Source organism: Halyomorpha halys, unplaced genomic scaffold (assembly GCF_000696795.3).
Source record: "Halyomorpha halys isolate HHAL.00 unplaced genomic scaffold, Hhal_1.1 Scaffold251.1, whole genome shotgun sequence".
Taxonomy (NCBI): Eukaryota; Metazoa; Arthropoda; class Insecta; order Hemiptera; family Pentatomidae; genus Halyomorpha; species Halyomorpha halys.
The window spans coordinates 1,805,810-1,828,971 of record NW_027106674.1 but is presented as its reverse complement, the minus strand read 5'-3'; the positions used below and the strand labels follow the sequence as shown (position 1 = coordinate 1,828,971).

General features: G+C 31.1%; 1 protein-coding gene across 1 annotated transcript in view; it reads left to right on the top strand.

Moving 5' to 3' along the window:
* The window catches only part of LOC106680246 (protein rhomboid), a 296,075-nt gene that overhangs the window by 68,768 nt on the left and 204,145 nt on the right, over positions 1-23,162 (top strand). Inside the window, exons 2-3 of the mRNA XM_014419802.3 lie at positions 14,600-14,703; positions 17,236-17,259. Coding sequence (XP_014275288.1) covers positions 14,611-14,703; positions 17,236-17,259 — 117 coding nt within the window. The 5' untranslated portion in view covers positions 14,600-14,610. The remainder of the gene's footprint in view (positions 1-14,599; positions 14,704-17,235; positions 17,260-23,162) is intronic.

Here is a 23,162-nt window from a genome sequence, read left to right as displayed (position 1 = left end):
TATTAGTATACATTTCCCTGGAAAGAACAGGCTTTGGTAATGCATCTAAAATTATTGGAGGGGGTATGGTAAGTTTTGTAGAATATGGTTTTTGGGATGGTCAAATTTGGAACAAAGGATGTATTATTCACTAGGTGAGGTTGTTTTGTCGGCAGATCAATAAGAAAAAAATAAGGATGAATTTCAGTCAAAATTTCGTCTTTTAAAATGGGGTTTTAATGTTTTGCGCACCCTCTACAGCCCCTAATTGATTTGATGTTAGAAAATTACCTGTCGGATATCTCGGCCTCCTCTCATCTTTCCATTTTTTTCACGGTTTATTGTTTCATTAATGAAACAATCAAATCATCTTTCATCTCTTTTTCTACCGAAATGAGGGGAAAAGACGTTCTTAATTAAAGGGCACTTCAACTCAGGCTTTTTAAAAGTTTTATTACATAGTAAAATAAAATGTGAACATCTAAGAAAATATTTCCTTTTTTATATTTAGGGAAGCGTGGGTGGGATCTGATTTTTCACAGTCATGCTCGAATAGTTAACTTTCACCTTATATCAAAGAAGTGATGTAATTTAAAAACAGGAATATAGATTTTTTATGTATTTACTATACTATATTTATTTATTTGAAAGGGAGTGCGATTGCCTTTGGTTAACTTATTTCATCAACTTAATAGATACTGTTCTGATTGTGACTTGGAGCACGGAAAATTTTCTTTAAATTTATATGTACCGAAATTATGGCTTTTTAGCGTTTGTTGGTTCCACTCAACATTGAAATAAAGTATTACTGTGACATTAAAATTAAAATACTAGCATCCAAGAATACAATTTTAAAAAAAATGCATTTATGTCATATTTGGCCCTTAAATTTATATTAGTTGTGAGAATGGAGCACATTGTTTAGACGGTGATACCACAAACTTCCAACTCTATTAATGCACAGATTAATAGAAAAAAAAATTAGCTGACCAATAAAAAATAATAAAATTTACCTCAGAAAATCAATAAATAGTTAATTAGATATTTAGAGATAGGATCTGTTATCTGCTGGGGTAATACCAAGACTCTTTAATCTTTGATTAACTAATTTTCTGAGCGATTTGTAACATAACTTTAGGTATTGCTTTATATTTCCACTTATCTACATATTAAATATGTATAGTTGGTGAATATATTACGATCGTAAAAAATTTCGAATTATAGTTTTCGCATGGCAATGCACGTTTTGAGCTACAATGAGTCCAACTAACCACCAAGTATCGCTAAATGGTCTATGTTTCTTTCGTTCGCCCATTTGAGTATCTCTGTGGTAACCCTAGCTTAAAAACGATAAGTCGTACAAAACTAAAATCTCATTTTTAAAGAGGGTCTGTGCTGTGACAATAACTTTTTCGGTAAATCGACTGGCCGGAAGTGACTCTTTGTTAAATCGATTTTTTGAAAAACTAATGCATGAATCAACAACCTTTAATTTTGTTTATTTGAAAAAAATAAACAGTTCTCAGAAAGTAAAGAATGGATAAATACAAAATATTGAAGAATTTTATTAATAGCTAAAATAAAAATTGAAATATCCAAATCGAACTGGAAAAGGCGAAACCACCCGATTGCATAACGGCTTTGTTGTCTATTGTTAACTGATGTATTTTTGACAGGAACAAAATTTACATTTGTTATTCCCACCTCGAGAAACCCTAAAATATTTATTTTTTAAAAGTATTAATTTTTGTTCATAATTTCGCCTCTCCTGGTCTTAAGGTTTTTATTGTCTTCGAAAATCACTTTAGCCACCAATCTGCACAAAACATAAAAAACTAACAACACAAAAAAAAATTGTTTTTTTCTATTCATTTCTTTTGTTAAACTTTACTTATATTTTGCCTCTTTATCAATTATTATGGTTACATATATTTTCTTTCTCTCAACTTTATTTTTCTTTCCATATTTAAATTTTTAAATTACTAAAAGCTAATAACTAATTAAACTAAATAATTAAATTATTTTTAACTTATTAATTTAAATTTTTCAATATATTCATACTTCATTGCACTATATAACTTCATTTTTATTTTATTTCCTTAATTATGTTATTTTACCTACTTATTCTATTACCTATTTATACATTTTATTTTCCACTTCTCTCATCACTTCGTTTTATTAATTCCATTCTGTGAAATTATTCACTTTATGTTATTCTGTTTATATTTTATTTTTTATTTTCTGTATTCATTGGTTGTCATCTCGTTCTGTTCTTAGCCCTGATGAAGGCTAGAAACTAGCCGAAACGTTGGTAGGATTAAATAAGTTACATCAACTTATTTGTGTTTTATTTTGACTGCACCCCAACCATCTTCTTCTCGTATAAGTCATCCACGGTCAACTATCTCCCATAATTATAAAACATGATGACGTATATAGGGTGCTAATTGAAAGTTATTGAAATTTTTATATGAATATTTTATTAATGCTAACGTTCAGGGCTGCTATTAGGAATTTTTATTATTCCATCTAAAAATAAAAATAATAGCATTATTTTTATATATAATAAATTCAATATATCCATGTATATTAAATTTCAATTTGTGGTTTCTCGTGTACCGACCAATTTATTACAAATGAAAAATTATTTTAAGACGAAATTGAACATCTATCTAACATCTATTACCATAAGCTTCATTAAGTTGTTTCTCGAAGGCAACTGTAAACGATTACCTGTTGAAATATAGAAGTACTTAAACTTCAAGAATCAAATGGTTGTAATTTATTTTTGGAGAGAAAATAATGTTTATTAACTTAATGCTTGATTCATTCCTACTTTTCAGTTTCGGTTTGCGTGATTAGTAAAGATGAAGTCCTAACCTTTTCTCCCTTGATCCCAGTTGAACTCTAAGGTCAGATTCGACGTAGATAATTTTCGAATCAATACGAAATAAGGACCTCGGAAGGCTTATGTGTGGATTTAAATTTTATCAGAAGTAGCTTTAGTAAAATTTGCGGAACAACACGCTTAAGAATATGTCTATGTTAAAACAATTGTATTGTTTCGTGTTTATTTAATTTCATCAAGTTTTGTACTGCTTCTTGTGCAAGACGAAAATCAATAAGTCGAAGTGATGAATCGAAATGTTATTCCAGTACTGGGATGTTCCTCTGAAGTCATGGAATCCACAATCCCTTCAGAGTTCTTTCTCTGTGCCATAGTATCGTTCTATCCACAAGCCAAGAATCAGGAAGCCTCTGCCGAATCCCTAAAGTGGAATGCCCGAAATCCATACGCATGGTGCGGGGACAGGGCCAGGGGTTACGCTGGAGGGAGAACGGTTGCCTGGCAACGCATCCCCCCTCCGGTAGCGTATCGCATTAATCAGGCATATAGCAAATAAGAGGTCGTCCGGTTCGGGTCTCTATTGGGTTACATATTGTTAATTGGAATTCAATAATTAGTCCAATTTTATGTATGCAAACATAAAAAATAAAGTTAAAGATTAAAAAACTATCGTACCAAAATATTGTTAAACGTAAAGGCCGACAGAGGTATAGGTTTCAATCTATACGATTCCGATTTGATTTCTATCATCATGCGATTATAATTTGAGAATTGGTAACACCAAACATATTGGTTTGGAATCAGCACATCTTTCTTTAAATACGCATTAGTCATCATTTCCAGATGGTTATCAATTGTATACTTTTAGCATAGTGATACTACTTTATGTAATTACTCAGTTTTGATGCACATAAAATTACCTACATGTATCTTTGTTAAATAATTGATTAATACATTTTTTTAGGAAAGTTGTTTGGACAGGTGGATTGTAAAAATTTAACGTTTAATACTTAAATAAACGACTGAGCAGAACCTAAAATAATGTAACGTGATGCTATGTTTATGTTTTCTTAACCTACCGATTTCAGAAAGACGATTAAATTTTGAAAACTTTATTCAAATAATTATGTTTTGAGCTAAGCAACCGTTGCAGAGCCTTGTTAACACTAAAAGGCTGCCAAGTACATTGACTACTTCCTCACGGTCTATATGTAATTACCTATATTTGGATATTAATGTTTATGTAAGGTGTATAAAGGAAATGGTTTTGAAGGTAACTCTTTCACTACATGAGATGTACTTTAGAAGGATTTGAGGAGTAGGACGTTTTGAAAATTAAGGAAATTGGACATATGCACTAAAACTTTATAGAATGGCTAAACAGACTGATACCAAACGGCTAAAATCTTTCCAATCTAAAACGCTACATCTTATCACCAAATCACTATTGTACGTTAATGGCAAGAAAGACTTAAAAATTCAAACTATCACTGAGAAGAGAAGAACTTATTAAGATTTCATGAAAAATTACTGGTACATCAAAACAGGCTAATAAACCTAATGACCATGACTCTCATGCCTGAGAACGCAAGAAGACTAAAAAGAACGCAGATGAGGGATCTGTTAACATAAAAAAGTAAGTATAGTAGGAAAGAGGTACTGTGAGGTACTACCGCTGCCTTCTGTTCTTCTTTATGACTTCCATGACATCTGTTGTTTAATATAACAGTAAGGTAGTCAGTAATGATTGTCGATCTCGTATTTGAAAGGTGCAGATCTAAATTTGAAGCGAAAGAAAACAAATAATTAGGAATCGTTTTTCTCATCAAGTCTCTCATAACCATTCTCACATGTACATCATACAATATTAGTTTGTCACCGACATTATAACACAAGGACAATTTGAAGGGGATAGTGGATGCAAGGGTTATCTTACAAATAGTCAATTTTAATAAAACAATGTTCATTTTTTTTTTGTTGGAACATGTTATGTTTTGAAGTGTACATAGCCCCTTCTACATCTACCTCAGTTATTAATTAGATTTTGAGGAAAGAGTGCCTCATACTACCTACATAGGCACCTCCTCCGTTATCCACACTAAAGATTCAAAAAATCAAAAAGAATGTTACATAGCCCTTTCATCCACTTACTCCTTCAATAATAAGTAACAAAAACCACGTATATGTAGAAACTCGTAAATTTATTTCGATATTTTACTCATACTCAAAAAGACATTTCCTCGATGTAACAAACACAAGCTGGTCAATTGAAATAATTCAAAATTAGCAATTAATTTAATCTCCCTGTAATCTGCAGGATAATTCAAAGAGTCCTCTCAGAAATTTTTAAATACGCCACAATGGTTTTAGGCGGACGATACAAAAATAACTGAAGGTTATTGCTTGTAGTTATTATTCATAACAAATTAATGTAAATACAATCCTAAAAGCAAACAGCAAATTTCATAATCCATTTTTTTAAAATTTAAACTATGAAGAGGTGACCTCCACCCTCCTTTGATGTCCTAACACGTGTGAAAAATTCGGTGTTATCGTCCTTAAGGCGATAAACCAAAATATTTTTACCCCGGGGCTGCAAGGAAGCACTAAATATCACAATCTTCTCGTATTTTTCTGGATATTACCTTACACTTAAGCTTAAGCCTAAAATTCCAATGTACGAAAAAAATAAAAATGTTTCTTATGAAAGGAATAATAAAAACGTTCAAATTAAATATGTAGAGACCGAAACTTGAATAAAATGCTTAAGATAGAATTATTTTGAAATAAGTTCACAGCTTAGAGCGATAAAAAATCGTTTACAATTATTTTTTTCTCTCTCTTCAGACTTAGATTCGCACCTGTCAAATACGAGATTGACAATTAGCAGATTATATAACCGCAAATTTTGATTTATCTTTAGATATAAATTTATCGTTTATACTTGCCCACGCTCAGCGGTGAAGGGGGCGAGTTAAAGGGGAAAAAATATATATAATCGCAAAAAGAAAAAAAAGAAACAAAAATTAAAGAATAAATTGCTTCTTAGGCGTCACATTATTTTTTTCACTTGGAAATAACGAAAACCCCGAAACAATATGCTCACAATATAACTACAATATACCATAACAGAAAACCTAGGGGTGTTTCCTACCCACCTGCTGAATTATCGTAATATTCCGTGAACAACTATAATAAAAACATTAGTAAATTAATGAGTAGTAAGCTGCGTATAGGATTAAGAAAGAACAGCAGAACTATATGTACAAAAGTTTAATAATAAGAAGAAATTTATGTACACAAAATGAAAAAGGAAAACCATGAATTCTTATCAATTAATAAAAGAACTAAAACTTATAGGTTGACATAACCTTAACTTAAATGCTTAACCTTATTAACTAAATTTGCATTATTATACAAAACAGTATAAAAGCGAATATAAAATAAAAACAAAATAAAATTTAGTTCAAACCCCACGTAGTCTTTGGATGCACTCCTGGCAGAACACAAGGTTGTCCGATATTTCTTTTCCGGCCACCGTCTCACCTTCCCCAGAAGTATGAAAGTGACACCTCCCACAATTCTCCCATCCAGGACGTACTGAAGAAACTTTGCCACGCATTGCACTATATTCCCACTTCTAGTGTTAATGACCGTCCATTGTACTAGAAAACAATCATTTTGAAAAACAAAACATATACGATAACATTTCTCATATGGTGATATTTCGGTTCAAACAGTAAAGACACAGGCCCTGATAAACTATCACCACTTCACATTGAACAGTGTTCTAAAATCAAACAGTCACCTTCACAAAACCAAAACCCACTCGTCTAAACATATCGCTCGTGTTTTTTTTTTTTCACCAAGGCAACCGTAACAATTACCTTACTGTTATATTAAACAACAAATGTAAAGCATAAAGAAGAACAGGACTCAGAGGTAGTACATCATAGTACATCTTCCCTGATTTTCATACTTTTTATATTAACAGATCCCTCATCCACTTTCTTTTTAGTATTCATGGGTTCTCAGGCATGAGAGTCGTAACCATTAGGTCTATTAGCGTATTTTGGTGTATCAGTAGTTTTTCATGAAAACGTTTTTAGTAAGTTCTTATGTTTTCAGTGGCAGCTGGAAATTTTAAGTCAGTATGTAATGTCTTAATTAACGTACAATAGTGCTTTGGTGATAAGGCGTAGCGTTTTAGATCGGAATGATTTTAGCCGTCTAATATAAGTCTGTTTAGCCATTCCATAAAGTTTTAGTGCATATTTCCAACCTGGTTTCATCTAATTTCCTTGATTTCCAAAACGTCCTACTCCTCAAATCCCTCTAAAATACATCGTATGGAATGAAAACGTTACCTTCAAAACTGCTTCCTTTATTCACCTTTATTTTAATTCTATATCCCTTAGGAAAAAAAAAAAGGAACGTTTTGTACTTTCAAACAACAGAGGGAAGAAGGACAACTTTCAAAGTTTACATAACTGGATTTATATAATTCTGCGACTGAGAAAAGTTTTTTTCCCGCTTTTAACTTAGTATTTTCATGTGTTTTCATTTTTTAATTTTCCTCTGTTATAGCTCATTTAGATGTTCAGTTTCGTATTCTTCAAATTAAAATTAAATAATTAATAATCATTAAGGATAACGTTCCGTAAGAGAAATATCGATATGATACTCTTGAATATTGCGATATTTGATTATTATTACAGATAAGTAATCAACACAACATGATAGACAGTTATGATTCGATGAGGAGGTAGTTGTGATCCAGTTCGTGTTAAACAATGAACATTGTTGATCCAATTTTAAATTATTTTATTTTTATTTATTTCCGGGTAAGATTATACGAAGGTTGGATAGAACACGGCCTCCAGGTGTTCAGTTACCGGACGCCCGGGTGTGCCGGCCCAATACTGTCGGGGATTATATACTACACAACTGCCACATCAAAACACTTCTGAATTGAACAATTTTTATTATGAAAGTTATATTTATATTTTTTTATTTCAGCACAAATATATGATCGTAGCATTAGTATGCATTTCTTACTGATCTTATTCCGAATGGAATATCAAAATTAAAGTTATTTTAATTTAAATAATTAGAACTATAACTCTTCAAATCAGGAAATCACACTAATGTAGACCTCTCTAAATAGCACAACTCACATCGACAGCCTAATGCAGATTGATAGTAAATATCTACAGTTCGAATAGTTCTCTGCTTTATTTATTTATTTTTTTCTCCCGCTAATAGATAAGTAAAGTATTGTTGTTATCAGACCATTTCTAAACATTTAGGGTGCCTATAGTCTAGGAGCTCGTTGCAAAGAAGTTGAATTATTTTGTATTAAGTTTTAGACTTATAAAATGACCATGCCCAAGGACCTGAAATGAAAAGTATACGACTGTCATCTCAAAGCCTCTGGAATAAAAAAAGGCAAGCGGTGTGAATTCATTAAGAGCAAAAAAAAAAAAATAATAATAATACAAAGCCTGGTGTTATCAACAGACAACTTTATTTTCTCAAAAAAAAAAATTTAAGAAATAAACCTTTTGTTGATATTTCATTACTTGCTCAGTATCTAGGAAAATACCTACCACAAGAAAAACATGTACAACAAACATTGTACCTAATATGATAACATGCTACTGTTCATACTAGCATGCATACCCTTCATGTAATCATAGTAAATAGTTCCCGATATATGTTTTTTTTTACGTTATTTTGGAAAATATGCCAAGGACTTTTATTATTACCACGAAGATATACTACTTCAAATTAAATTTAACTAGTTTCATTTTTACCACTAGCCTGGCTTCTGTATGAATGAAGGTGTCTTAAATAGTTACTGATATATCAAAGTTTTCTCAAGTTGAATCATTTTCGATAAATGTAGCATAATTTCCAAATCTTGGTGATTATGGATCACTTTAGTGAAATACGATTTATTTTTTGCCCTTTTTTCTTTACTTTGTGTATATTGTATTGCTTTAATTATTACTATAGCTGTGATATGTTATTATTATTGTTACCTATTTTATGTGTTTACCAGAGGATTACTCCCTGTTCTCCTAACGGCTGACCAACCCCTATTTCATAAATTATACAACTTTTCATTTAATTGCACTACCCGTTGCTCACATTGTATAACTGTAACTCACATTTATTCTGCAGTTCTGTTAGTTTATTTTCAATATAGTGAAAGTACGAAAAAAAAAATTCAAATTTTCATCCCAGAATTTTAATTTGTACTTCAATATAGTACTTGTACTTAAAATAAAATATTACATGGTGATCACTTAAAGCTTTTTTGTATAATAGAGAGATTATTATTATTTTTCTTAATTATTTTATCCTGTTGATGTCCAAATTAACACTCAGAGCTCTGATACCTATTGCCTCGATTGTGGTTGCTTTTATTACTATCCGTCATCCTTGTACATATATATATTTTTAACATTTTCTATAACCATTTGTTGTCACCCTCTTACACGCTTTCCTCTTCTAAATGTTTTATATATTTTCTACTTTTTACTTTTCATTTTTTACCCACTTGTAACGTTTCCTCTTAAACACTTAGTCATCCATTTAAAGTATTTTTTAAGTTTTTAATTCGGAGTTTGGCCGTTCAAGGCGCAGAAGCCACTTGGCGGTAAGATTTCAAGCTAATAGGTTCATTTATGTTTTCCCTATCTTTATTTTATCCCCCCCCCCTCTTTTCTCAATTTTCCTAACTCACGTCATTAGTTATGTTCACCATATATTATTACTGTTGTTTTTAATTTTTTTTTCTATTTATTTCTTTTGTTAAACTTTACTTATATTTTGCCTCTTTATCTATGATTATGCTTATATTTCATTTATTACATATATTTTCTTTCTCCCAATTTTATTTTTCTTTCCTTAATTTTAATTTTTAAATTATTATTAAACTAGTATTCATGTTTCAAACGTTGGCACGATTAAATTAGTTAATTCAACTTAAATGTGTTTTAATTTGACCGCACTCCCAAACATCTTCTCGTTTAATTAATTAAGTTTTTCAGTTGGTATTTGATTTAATTTTAAAATAATTACCTCGTTTTTCAAGACAAATAAAATAGTTCCTAACTATAGTTTTAATTAGTAGTGAAAGCTTAAATATTTAAATAGTTGAATTGAGGTTAAACGTTTTTGTTTTCTTCAACTGTTGATTTTACTTTTCCTCATTCAAATTAGAGCCGTAGTTCCAGTAAGTTTAGAAGATGTGTGGTTCTTCCTAATGCTTGAAACAGCACTTAAAATCTGTGATAATGAGGCGAGCGCGGTGGTTGACAAAACGTTTTGCTCTGCCTAGCTTTATAAAAACAAAGATGGAAGGTAGTCATTAGGATAGGAAGGGAGGCAGCGAAATTGGGCTAAGTGAAAGCAGTGGGATTGCGCAGCCGGTTGGCAGTATCAGGAAAAAAAGATGACTGGGCACCCCAGGATCATTGTTCAAATCAATGGCTCGGTTTCTATGGGACCGGAGGTTCAATGGTGCATTACTCTAAATGTTCAAGCCATGTCATTTGCAGGGAACTCTAGACCTTCCTAGAATTTGATACTATGCTTCATTGTGTATTTTCGGCATTATTGGAAAAATTCATTAATTTTATATTATATATAATTTGTATTTTATAAAATAATTATTATAATATTATAAATATTTTTTTCTTCTTCTTTTAGGATCTCCTTATTACCGTTAGGCTAACTCACTATTGAACGTGTCTCCATCTAGAGCCATTTTTCGATGTTGATCAAATCAATCCAATATTTATTTTTATAGTTTATTATTTTCTACAATGAAACTTTGTAATCAACCAAGAAAAATAAAATTAATACCCCTTCAAATTTTGAGGTTTTAAATAAAAGGGAAGATGATTTATGTGCAGTCAAAGGAAAAACTCAAATAGAAATTAAACTATTTAAGGTGAGCCAACGTTTCGCCTTGGCTTCAGGGCATCAGGACTGAAAAAAGACATAAACAACAAAGTAGTGGCTAAATATAATTCAAAATATATGAAAAGTAATATAAAAATGAGCAAAGAAAATAAAAATAAGATGTTCAATGAAAAGTATAAATAAAAATTGTAGCTCTATTCAATTTTGTATATTTTCTTTTCTTCACTATATTATATTTGTTGAATTCATTATTTTTTTTTTGTAGTTTATCCATATTAATTTTTCATCCTTATATATTTTTTGTATGATTTCTCCCCTCTTATTATGTATATTATCATTTGATGTCTATTTATAGTTAATATTTTCTAATAATATCTGTTGGGGCGAGGGGTGTTTCGTATGTGAAAACCGACCTCTTCCCCAGAGGGTAATGTTCGCTGGTTCGAGATACAATAAAACAAAAAAAAAATAACGGAGGACCTGAAATAAATATCACATAAAAAAATATAATAATTGAGAAAATGAAATAATAAAAATATAACTTTCCAAGTGATACAAAGATTTAATTAATTAAAATATAAACAAAAAAAATGAACTGTTATGTTGTTACAAAAAAAAGATAGTGAATCGTGGAGTAAAAAGGATAAACATATTTTGATACATATATAAACAACAAAAAAAATCTATTTACAATGGAAATAATAAGTTAATTAAAGCAAAAAAAAGAAAATATGACGCTCGAAGGAAGAACATAAAAGTCACTCACAGATGGGCGTGGGGTCGATATGCGCATATCACAACAACATCACAAGTCTAGAGTTGGTTGACCAGGATGACCGCTGGCGAGCTGGTGAGAGAGAGGTTACCGGGCAACCCGACGACTCCAAAAAAACTGTAGACTTAACAGTGGTGAGTTGCCGGTGAGTCGGTGAAAAGGTTCCAACAAACAAGACTCAACAAAACAATGGCGGTGGAACGTCCGTGAAGCAATGCGTCACTTGTCTTACGCCGTGCCAAAGCCAACTAACATCGCTCCAGTGCTACCTAAATCTTCACTGCCAACTGCCTCATCCGCGGTTATATAGGAACTGGCGCCACTGCCTTCGGAATTGCTCCGCACGTGTTACACCTCCGCAATTTATTTATAAACGTAGAACCTCCTTATTTTTATTTACAAAATTAAAATTACTTATAGTTAAAAAAAATGAATAAACATAAACTTACAACTAACAAAATTAAAAGTCACTTGGAAAGTTGTCAAAACAAAATTAACCTAAACAGAAATCAAAATTTTGGGCTTAAACAATATCTTTACTTTAACTTTATTCTATATATTTTTGCTTTCAATTGTTACGCATTTGTTAGCCACCAACCCCCCTGGTCTTCTTACTGTTTTTCTTCTTATACACATTCAGGTACATTTTGGTACATGCCTGAATTCAGTGAGGTGAGTGCTCTATTTTGTTCATTGTTTTCCTTTTTTTTTTTCTAAAAAAAAAGACAACTAAAATAAAGTAACGAAGTAAGAGAATAGATAACATGAAATAAAAGTAAACCAAAGTATGGCTAAATATGATTTAAAATATGTGTAAATTTATATAAAAATGAACAGAGTAAATTAAAGAAAAGACAGAAAAAGGAGAATAAGGATAAAGTCAAGAAAAAAGGAAAATATTGAACAAAAAAAGACTCCCACCTCACTGAATGGAGGTAAGCACCAAAATGAAGCTCAAGGCGGATGATAAGACAAACAGGATAGAGGGATGGGAAGGGGATTGTAGATTAACAAATACGTTATATTTTATCATAAAAAGATATATAAAATAATGTTAAAGTAAAGATAATATTAGGAAATTTAAGAAAATATTAAATATTCGCACATATCAAATGATAAAATACATAAAAAGGGGGAGATATTATTCAAAAAATATATATGAATAAACTACAAAAAAATAATAATAAAATAATAGATACAATAAATATAATATAGTGAAGGCTAAAAAACATATAAAATTGTATTCAATGTTTATTTATACTTGGTTCATTTTTATAAAATTTTCATATATTTTAAATCATATTTAGCCGCAACTTAGGTTACGTTTTCATTTTATCTATTCTCTTTCTTTGTTACTTTATTTTAGTTGTTGTATCTTTTTTAGACCTCATAAAGCCCTAGTGAGTGGGGCGAAACGTTTGCTTACATTAAATCGTTAGATTAAAATTTGGTTTTTTTCTTCGACCGCACCCGAAAAAAAAAATAGGGGAATGGATACGATCCAAAAACACACCCGATATTTTATTATTATTAATTTCCCAATATTATGAAATAATGATTTCTAATAATAATTTGCATATGTGATCATTTTCAGAGTTTTTTTGTTTGATAATATATTTTATCCCAAAAAAAATAAGCCGTTTTTCAATTTCAGGCGCTTTTGTAATATTGCTCGATAATACTATCTTAAGTCTCCTACTCCCGTTTTTAACAAATATTTCAAAAGTGATATAGGACCGTAGCTCCCTGAGGGTCTTAGCGTGGCGGGTGGCCGAGAAGGATTGCCTTTTTTGATATTGTACATCAATTTTTGTAATATTATTTATGATATTGTACTGAGAGATATTATACGATACATTAATTATCTTTTAGTAGATAGTATTCTGTACTCCAAACAGAAACATCATTGAATAACGTATCTGCATCAACTTCCTGAAAACAAGAAACTGACTTTATATATGGCAAACTTAAAAAAAGTGGACTCACTAACAATAATTTTTTTTTATCAAGTTAACACTTGAGTAGAAATGATTATTGTTCACCTAGTATTGCACTAGTTCGCTCCATTTCTTTATTTTTGCTTGTCACAGTTAATTAGTCTCTGGAGATGGTTTGATTAAGGCAAAGAAGGGTATTAGAAAACGTCAGATATTGCTGAGTTTATTTATTTGTTTAATTTTTAGATTTTTCTTGAGCCCCAAATGGTCTTGGAAAGTCATTGTCCAATTTAAATATATAAGAATATAGATTATACTAGCTTCTTATATATTTTGAATACCTACAAAATACCCTATAACCAGATAGCACTGAAAAGAAGGTGGGTAGGTGTTCACCAGCACATAAGTTACACGCCAAGTATCAACAGTCTGTACCGAGAGATACCTGGATAATTTGGACAAACGACCAGCTTGAAAACCTCACACAAGACTGAAAAGACAGGGAACTGCTCGTCGACTCCGACTACAGCACTTATTAGGCAAAAGGTCCAAGGTTCCAATCAATTACTGCTCATGGCCTGTTTGGATATACGGACTTGAGCTTTGGGGCTCCACTAAACCTTCCTCTCGTATCCAGTCATTCAAAATCCTTCGTAAAATCCTCAATCTTTACTTTGTCACAAATACAATCATCTTTATGTGAGTGTGTGCTTTATGAAGACCTTAATGTTACATATGTAGCCGATTTAGCCTGAACGAGATATCAATCGTTCCAAAATAAGCTCCATAACCTCACAAACTCATTAGCCTTTTACCTTACCTTCTCTTATATTCAGAATAGAAGATGGCCTTGATACCTTTAAATGTAGAAATGTTATTGTACCTACCAATTGGTGTTTGGATGTCATTATAAATTATTACATTGACTTATATTTTTAGCTTAAAGTTCAAGAAATAAGGAAAAAAAAATTTAAATATGTTTGCCTTTATTACAACGTTGCTGTATAAAGTTATAAGGTGGGTTCCAAAAAGTTTGGAAGTATATTGAATAGTTTTAGCCTACTGATATGAGGTGATAATGATATGATTTTTTTTTTATTTAGCAAGATTTTATTTTTGTTTCAGGTCATGGCGGGATGTTGTGGTTCAGGTGGCTGACGAAAATGGAACCTTCTGGTTCCGGTAGCCTCGGATCCAGCGGGGACCTCAAGAACAATTTATTGCATGACGTAAGCAATTCTTTTATACTCCTATATCTTTATAGTATAAAGGTTATATTGTCTTTTTATTATTTTTTTTTGTCATGGATATGGTTGTTATATACCTCGCAATGTTCACCACGTTGCTGCTTGACAGCTTTCAGGTGAAGCTCTTCATTTAACCGTAATTCAAGCCGTATACTTCCTGAAAGTTGATCTTGCGTATCGATCCCGTATCGGCTGGTCCTTGATATTGATACTGTGGCTTCATCAAGGCAAAGTTTCCTTACTGCTAGGACCAAGGACACATTGGGTTTTCCAGTCGATTACTCCCTATCAATCACCACCAACCACTCATTTTTTTCTTCAGTAAGTACATGCTGTATTTTGCGGTCCTGAGAGGTATTCTCCCATAGCCGTTATTAAAACATGAGTGGCCGATAGGTCATGAAACATCGCCTGCAGTACAGATGTTTTGGTCATTACCATCGTAGTCAAAGGTGGGAATTGTAATTACTCCTTATTAATTCCGGAATTTCGAGGGTAATTTATTCATTTTAAGCTCATTCGGTCGGATGGTATATCATTACTATTTTTCCGCGCATCTGTTCCACTTTCTCACATTCTTTTCTCATGCTTTTTTACCCTATGCGTAATCGAAAGTAAAAAACGTAATCTGATAAAATTTAATAGATCATTTGTATATAAATGTCCAATAACGCGTAACGGTTGACCTTTTTTCGAAATGGAGATGTATGGAGGAAAATAAATTCGCGCGCGCGTAAGATTAAGTAGATTATTTTATTTGGACCATGGGACTATTCAAGGCACCAATCCATTCTATCCATGAGGATTTCATTAAAATTTAATTAACGGTATTAAGGGTTTTGCCTGTCATATGGATTTATTTAATGACTGATTGTAAGTGTTTGTCTATATTTATTTTTTTGTTTTAATTTGTTTATAATCCCGCTTATTTATTTATTTCTTACATATTTAGCTATTTATTTCTTACATATTTAGGGAGTTACACTACAGGTTATCATCCTATTCTAACAAGATTGGGAAGGTCAAGTTGTCATTCTGTAGTTATTCGCAATGAAATAAAAGTCAATCCACCCCAGATTGAAATCGAACCGGCGAGTTGGATATATTTAAATCTATGTGACAGATAAACACTTAAAAATCTTTAATTTTAATAAGCTTGCGTGAACCCTTTTTCCTCATAAATAATACCAAAAGGAATTAATGTGATTAATTTGATTGAGGAATTAATCTGGTCATTTGATTGAAGCCATTCTTTCTATCATCCAAGAAATCCCGTCCCGAAGTCAGATTTCGTCGACATTTTTGTTTGATGAAAACGTTGTAATCTAAAAAGAATTAAAGAATTTTATTGCTCCATCAAATTATCTCATGATATAATTTGCTTTAATTAACCATTGTAATATTTAACAAGTTACGAGCTATGGACAAAAACTCTCCCTTCATATGGTAGTCTATTATGAGACTTGTTAAGTTTTCTGCATACATTTTTTTTCTAAAGGATCAAAAAAAGTTTGAATATCTTCATTTTGAACTTTTTGAACCTGTCTGTCTATTATGAAGATGTAATGTGCTTCTTCAGGTGTGTCAAAGTGGCGATCCAATATTAGTTTATGTAAATAAGGCTAAGTTTATTTAAACTAAGGCTGTTGTATAGAAGTCAAGAATTATTACCCTAAATTCAGGTAATTACACGTGTTTTGTTTGTTCTATCTATATCTTAGAATCTTCCCTTTGAAAATGATTTAATGTAAAATGTTAAGTGGCCCGCGTGAATCATACACGTATTTTACATAGTCTGTGTTTTAATTAATATTGACACACGTGGGCTTCATTATTAGATCATATACTTTTTTTGAACTTTTAGCCTACGTAATCACCTCAAAAGGTTCTATTGGGTCGAGGAGGCGAAGAAATACTTATCCTTCAGAAGTACTATTAAAAATTAAGATGAAAGGAATATGGTCCGGGTGCGGTCAAAAAAACTCAAATAGTAGAATTATACTATTTTAATGAGCCAACTTTTCGCCCCACGTTGCAGGGCTTCGTCAAGGCTAAAAAAGATACAAACACATAGTTACATAAGGAAAACAGTGGGGCGAAACGTTGGCTCATTAAAATAGTATAATTCTACTATTTGAGTTTTTTTGACCGCACCCGGACCATATTCCTTTTATCTTTCCACACGGTCAATCAACATCTTTCAGTATTAAAAATTAAGTTTGTTTTTATTAAGTTTACTCACATTTGTTGTGTGTAATTCTCACCTCTACAGTATTATATTTTATCTTTTATTAGTATCATATACTGTCTACTTAATTGTGTATATTTTTATGTTAGTTTGTTATTATTTTATTTTCCTCTGAATCAAGGCTGTTCGTTTTGTTGTTTTTTTAGCCCTGAGGAAGTTTTACTAATTTTTGTGTATCTACGGTCAACTATAAACACCTCTTTAATATTGTATTATAATTTTAGTAAAATATTATAATGATCTAATATTTTTTTTTTCATTTTCAGAAATGGCGGACGCTATTTGATAAAGTGAGTATGAAGTTACAGTGTTTCACTTATTCTTAGATGATATCACTTGATAAATTTCAGCAACAATAAGCCGAATGATCGATTATGTTTGGCCAATCAAAAAGTAATTTTAATGTTCTTTTTGTGTGGTGCTTTAAGTTCTTTAAATCACTCCCATCCTGATGAACTATCTTCTGATCAGAGCGCATTAAACCTAAGCTTAATCTCCAACTCCAGTAGACTGGAACCTGTTTCACAAATTGTTAAAGATATTACTATGAAAGTTCTTGTTTAAGGGTTTCTTGAGGTGTAAAAACCACTGTCAACTTTTTTTCTTGCCTAGAATAAAAAAGTTTAAGAAAAAATAACAAAGTCCTGTATTGTGGAATAGGATCGAGAAAGATCGTGCGACCTCGGCATTTCCTGGTCGAATCGGATTTGTCTATTTTTCTTTTTTTCTCCTTTAGTTATTCATAAACTTCTTAAATATTTTTGATTTTTGCATTGAATATTATTACAAACAATGAGAACTGTTTATTTTTCTCAAATACACAATATTAAAATTATATTATAGGAATATACTTTTTTTAATTCGTTATTTAAGCATTGTTAATCTGTTTCGATGAGGAAAAAACCTACCTGATGTGAAAGACACTTCATTGCTCATTGATTCACTGAGTTTAATAAAAAACATTGAAGCCATTTTGAAGGAAATCGAAAAAATATGAAAAATCGAATCTATAAAATGGCACTTCCGGTCAGTCGAAAAACTTGCTGTAACATTCCAAACATATACTCATCTTAAATATGAGATTTCATTTTTTATTTTTCGCTAGAATGTTCACAAATCAACCTCAAAAAGTGTTTTTCATGATCGAAATACTTCCCTTAAGTTTATATTCAATTTATACGCAAGTGAAGACGAAAAACATGTTACATACAAAATAATATAATCCTATGAATTATAATGTGGTAAATATGTTTTATTTATTTATAAAATTACGTATTCATATTTTACCATTGTGGATGTATATACGTACGTCTTAAAGGCCCCTCATTAGTAACAATCCAAACACAATTTCTTAAGCCACCTCAATTCGACATAGTCTCCTTGTTGGAAAGCTTAACTAAAAAAATAAATAAACGCTGGCTCGGATAAAACATTTATTCGTAAATTAAATTAAATTAAATGCATAAATTAAATTAAAAACAAAGAGAAACCTTCTAAATAATATTGGACCCAATTAACAAAAATAATAACAAAAAAAAACTTCTTTTGACGAAAATTACAATAAGAAAAAAATTGCTAATTACAAATTTTTGTAAATGATGAAGTGATGAACTCTGATGGGTCGGGGTCCTGCAGTTCGTACCGAAAAGGTCGGGGACGACGTTCTGTTCTTAACGTAGGTGGGCCCACACAGCAAACCGCTCCGAAGATCTCATCCAGAAAGGTCAGGTAACAAGTACAGCGACTGGGCGACTGTAAGTTGGCTACTCGACTGGGCGAGTGTACATGGGCGACGATGTCGACGGGGCGACTGATCTATGGCCACTGAACTTGTAGTATTGTTGTGTCTAATAATCCGACTGGCTGGTATTTCATGACCACACAGACGCACAATTCTTCATTTGTTTTTAAAAACAAAAACATACTAGTCATGTGTTAAATTTATTAACAGCTGATTAAAAGAAAACAAAAAAAAAAAGATTTACATTTTAATTAATATACATATATGGCGTTAACACAATTGTTAAATTAAACATTAAGATACTAAGAATAATTTAATTATTTATACTAGTGGATTAATGTGATTTATTCAGTATTACAGATGCTTGTCTTATGTTTTTTAACTGATCGTTTGTTTTGTTTTTTCACGATGATTATAGATTACCTTTAAACTACCCCTAATTCTAGTTTGAATTTAAAATAAATTAATTGCAGGGTTTTAACTGCCAAAGCCGTCTAGCCACCTTATCGAGGGAAGGGTTTTTAATAGCACAGTAATTATAGTAACGACCTCTGGTGCTAATAATCTTGCCCTATTTTCTCAGCTGTCTTATAAATGGGTATTTGTTTTTTGAAAAATTACCAATTAAGTAAGAATTATTTGTTTTATGACTAATGACTAATGGGTAATCAAGTTGATGTTTATTCTATATGGAGTTACAGAGCCAATCAGTCCTCCCAATTATATTTTGTTTATATTGTTATAATATAATTGGATGCTGCCAATAATTAATTATACACACTATAACTTACTAATAAACTGTTACATTTTATCTGTTACTCTATGTGGGATAAGCCGTCTGTATGCGTTCGAAGTAAAATCTCTTTCTAATTGTTAACCTGTTACTTTTTCCTATAACTTGTTGCAACCAACAGCTGTGAGGGCTAATCTTAAGCTTTTGAAATGAAAATATTTTCCCACTACTTGTTGCATTAATCTACCGTGGTTGGTTGCCAAAGGAATTCCTTACTTCACTTTAAATCCTACTTACTATCTCGTCATATGCAACACGTAACATTTATAAATCTATATTAAATTTAAAACAGGAGTTAATTTTTTGACATGAACATTATGTTAATAATAACAACTTCAATGATCCAATTTACTCTCAATACTATTTTAAAACCTCCAAAGTTTCAATAATACTAACAATCAAACTTACTTTCAACAGGTTAGGACTCTGCTATCACTTAACTAATGAGCTTAATTTATGTACAATTTAATTAACATTCCTTTTTTATTGTTTGCCTATAATTTAACATTATTTAAAACATAATTATTACATGTATTATAAATATACACATTTTTTTTCACACGCACAACATCTGGCGTATGGCCAGTGCTTCGAGTGCCGAAACTCGAAACTTTAGAGGTTTTAAAATGAAGTGTTCAGTGTAAATTGGATCATATAAGTTGATGTTACTATTAATAAATATATGAAATTAGTAATCCATGTTAGTGTCAATTTCCTTCTTGAAAAATATTATACTTTTTAGTTATAACAAAATAACAAAACTTAAATACTGGTGTTTCTCCTTATCTCCGAAAACAGGGTTTAATCCTCCAAAACTATTGGGTTATATTATCCGGTTTATTTTTTGCATTTGATGCATATTATGAGATTTCTAATTGTATACAAAAAATATAATTTTGTTTTTCTTCTATCTCATTACTTTAATGGAGTTTATTATTTCAAATATGCATTTTTTCCCAAAGAAAAAATAAAGAACCAATTATTTGATGAACATCTGGATCCAACTTATAATAAATGGTTAAAATTAATGTATTTAGATTGCCATATCTGTTTCAATGTGACCGTTCATTTGAATATAAGATGCAGTGTGGACTTAGTTTTTTCCTATTGTACTTTATCATTAAAAAGATCGAAGGAATTATTGGTGGAAACCTATAGAATTAAGTAAAACCAGGAAAGCAGCTACAATTTATCGGATGGAGAACTTGAACTGTCCCCTCAATTTATACCAAATTTCCCTTCTTATTGGTGTAGTCTGGAGACACTAGACATTATCCTCTTCCGAAAATGTTTGAAAAAATTTCACGTATTTTCGGGTGTTCTGATTATTTTGAGATTGATCCGCTTCGTCGTAACATATCTGCCCAGAGGTATTATGCCTAAAACTAAACTAAACATGAAAAAATTAACTTGGCATCTATTTAATATGAGATTTTATTGGATATGAAGTAGAAAGTTCGTCTTAAGAGATGTTTTTGTTAAATAACATTAATAGTTGAAAACTATTTTTCACACAAAATGGAGTAAGCAAGAGATTTAAAATACAGAAAGCTAAGTATCTTTAGCCCCACATGGAGTTACTGACAATAACTAGTGAGGGGATATGTTTTCAAATATGTGTGTACCCTATAGATCGCAGTGATACAGTTAGTTTCTTAAACGTTGAAAATAATTCATACGATTACGAGATACGATTCATATCTCACTTTGTAAATGACGTATCATCTTTACATCTGTTTTAGTTTCGATCGTGTAAATTAAGGCCTGTTGTATGTTTATCTAATGCTATTACAATTTCAAATGTCATGAGTTATCAGAAGGCTGGGGATTATAGTTTCTCGATACCATTCCCAGTTCGATCTAAACGTAAAATACCAAAATTCTACTATGATATTTGATTGCTAGATTTTCACCGTTTAAATTTTGTTTAGTTGGTAATCCAATTTACTAGGACTAGTCCGACTTTTTGGTTCAGTAGAATCGCTCATTTCAAAGAAATATTTTCCACTTAGACTTGAGGGGTTCCATTTGTCTAACTTAATTTGTTCGACTCAGTTTTAGTACTAGTTTGGGTCGATCGTTAAGTTTTTTTACTTTTAAATAATGGTCATAGGGCTATCGGAGTGCCATGTATATTTTTGTATAGTCTTAAGCTGCCAATTATCAAAGGTCTCAGTGTTGGTTGGGAGTGTGCTTATGTTAATTCAATTCACGAGATTAAATAAAATTCATGGAATCAAATTACAGCATTTTTAAAATATTAATACATGGTCGTACGAACTGAAACAAATCGATTTATAAATATTTATGGTGTTGGAAAATAGGAGGGGCAAAGAGAGAACTTGCCAAACGCGGCAAAATTTAGTGAGCGCTTAATTTCGAACGATTTGTAGTCAAGTATTATATATTTGTTTTTCTTTTTGTGCGTTTTGGCCTTTATTGAGTTCAGAAAATGATAAATGTCATGAGATGATTATATTTATTTCAAAATATATTACAAAAATACTATGTTATAAACTTAACAGTTCCAAGGTAACTCTTGGATGTTGAAAGAACTAGCTGCAAAATTAAGATCATAGTGGCTGTGACAGCTAGTATTGTCACTTGAATCCTGTTAAAAAACATTTCATAACTGGTAGAATAACATTGGTTATTAGATTTTTACATAACCACCATAGTTAATTTTTTCCCGATCCCTTTAAAGTAGAAATAAATATTGATCAATAAATGAACATTATGTGAGAATCATAATTCGATGTGAGTATTACCTTTTTCTACCGTGGATATTAGAAGGTATGAATAAGATACTTAACTGTGGGAGGGATGTTTGTTCTGTGAGAACTCTACTTTTTATCATTAGTAATTACCGCTGTCAATTAGTTTTATCAATAGTTGGCCGAATGTAATTAATTATAGGAAGATGGGCACCAATGGCTTAGATAGGTAGAAAAATAAATAGTTTTTTTTACTATTTTTATACCTTTCTTCACCGCCGATCCGACCATTTTCCTAAAATTAAATAATTTAGTTTACAGAGAATATTAAAAAAATATTACGCTTGTAAATAGATAAAAAACTAAAATTAAAAACACTACACAAACTGGTTGAAGTGGTTACTACCGCGTACGATAGGTGGCAGCACTGAACTTTCTAATTTACCAGATATAAGTTTTCATTTGTTAACTATGAACTGAGTATTAAGACTTCTTAGATCAACATATTTGGTACTAAATCAAGTTATCTCTCTTTGTTTTGATACCCCTGTCCCAGTTCAACAGTGTAAGTAAATAACTCAAAAAATGATTATTTTGAAATATACATGTAATCTTAGCAGTAAGGGTAAGTCTATTGAGTAAAACATATGTCATCTGAAAAATCTGAGTAAAAAAAATATATTTTGAGATATTACAGTTTTGAACTCTAGATCTTACCCATGTTGCTAAAATTACATGCATAGCTTAATGTAACCACTTTTTGAGATGTTACACCATTGAACTGGGATAGTGATATACATATATACCCAATTATAAGTAAACCAAAATGAATTAAATCAATTTTGGATGTCTAATTTTAAATATATATATACAACCACTACACTGGGGGTGGGTTCATTTCTTCCTTTGATCATATATATACTGTATTACTCTATTTGGAAATGT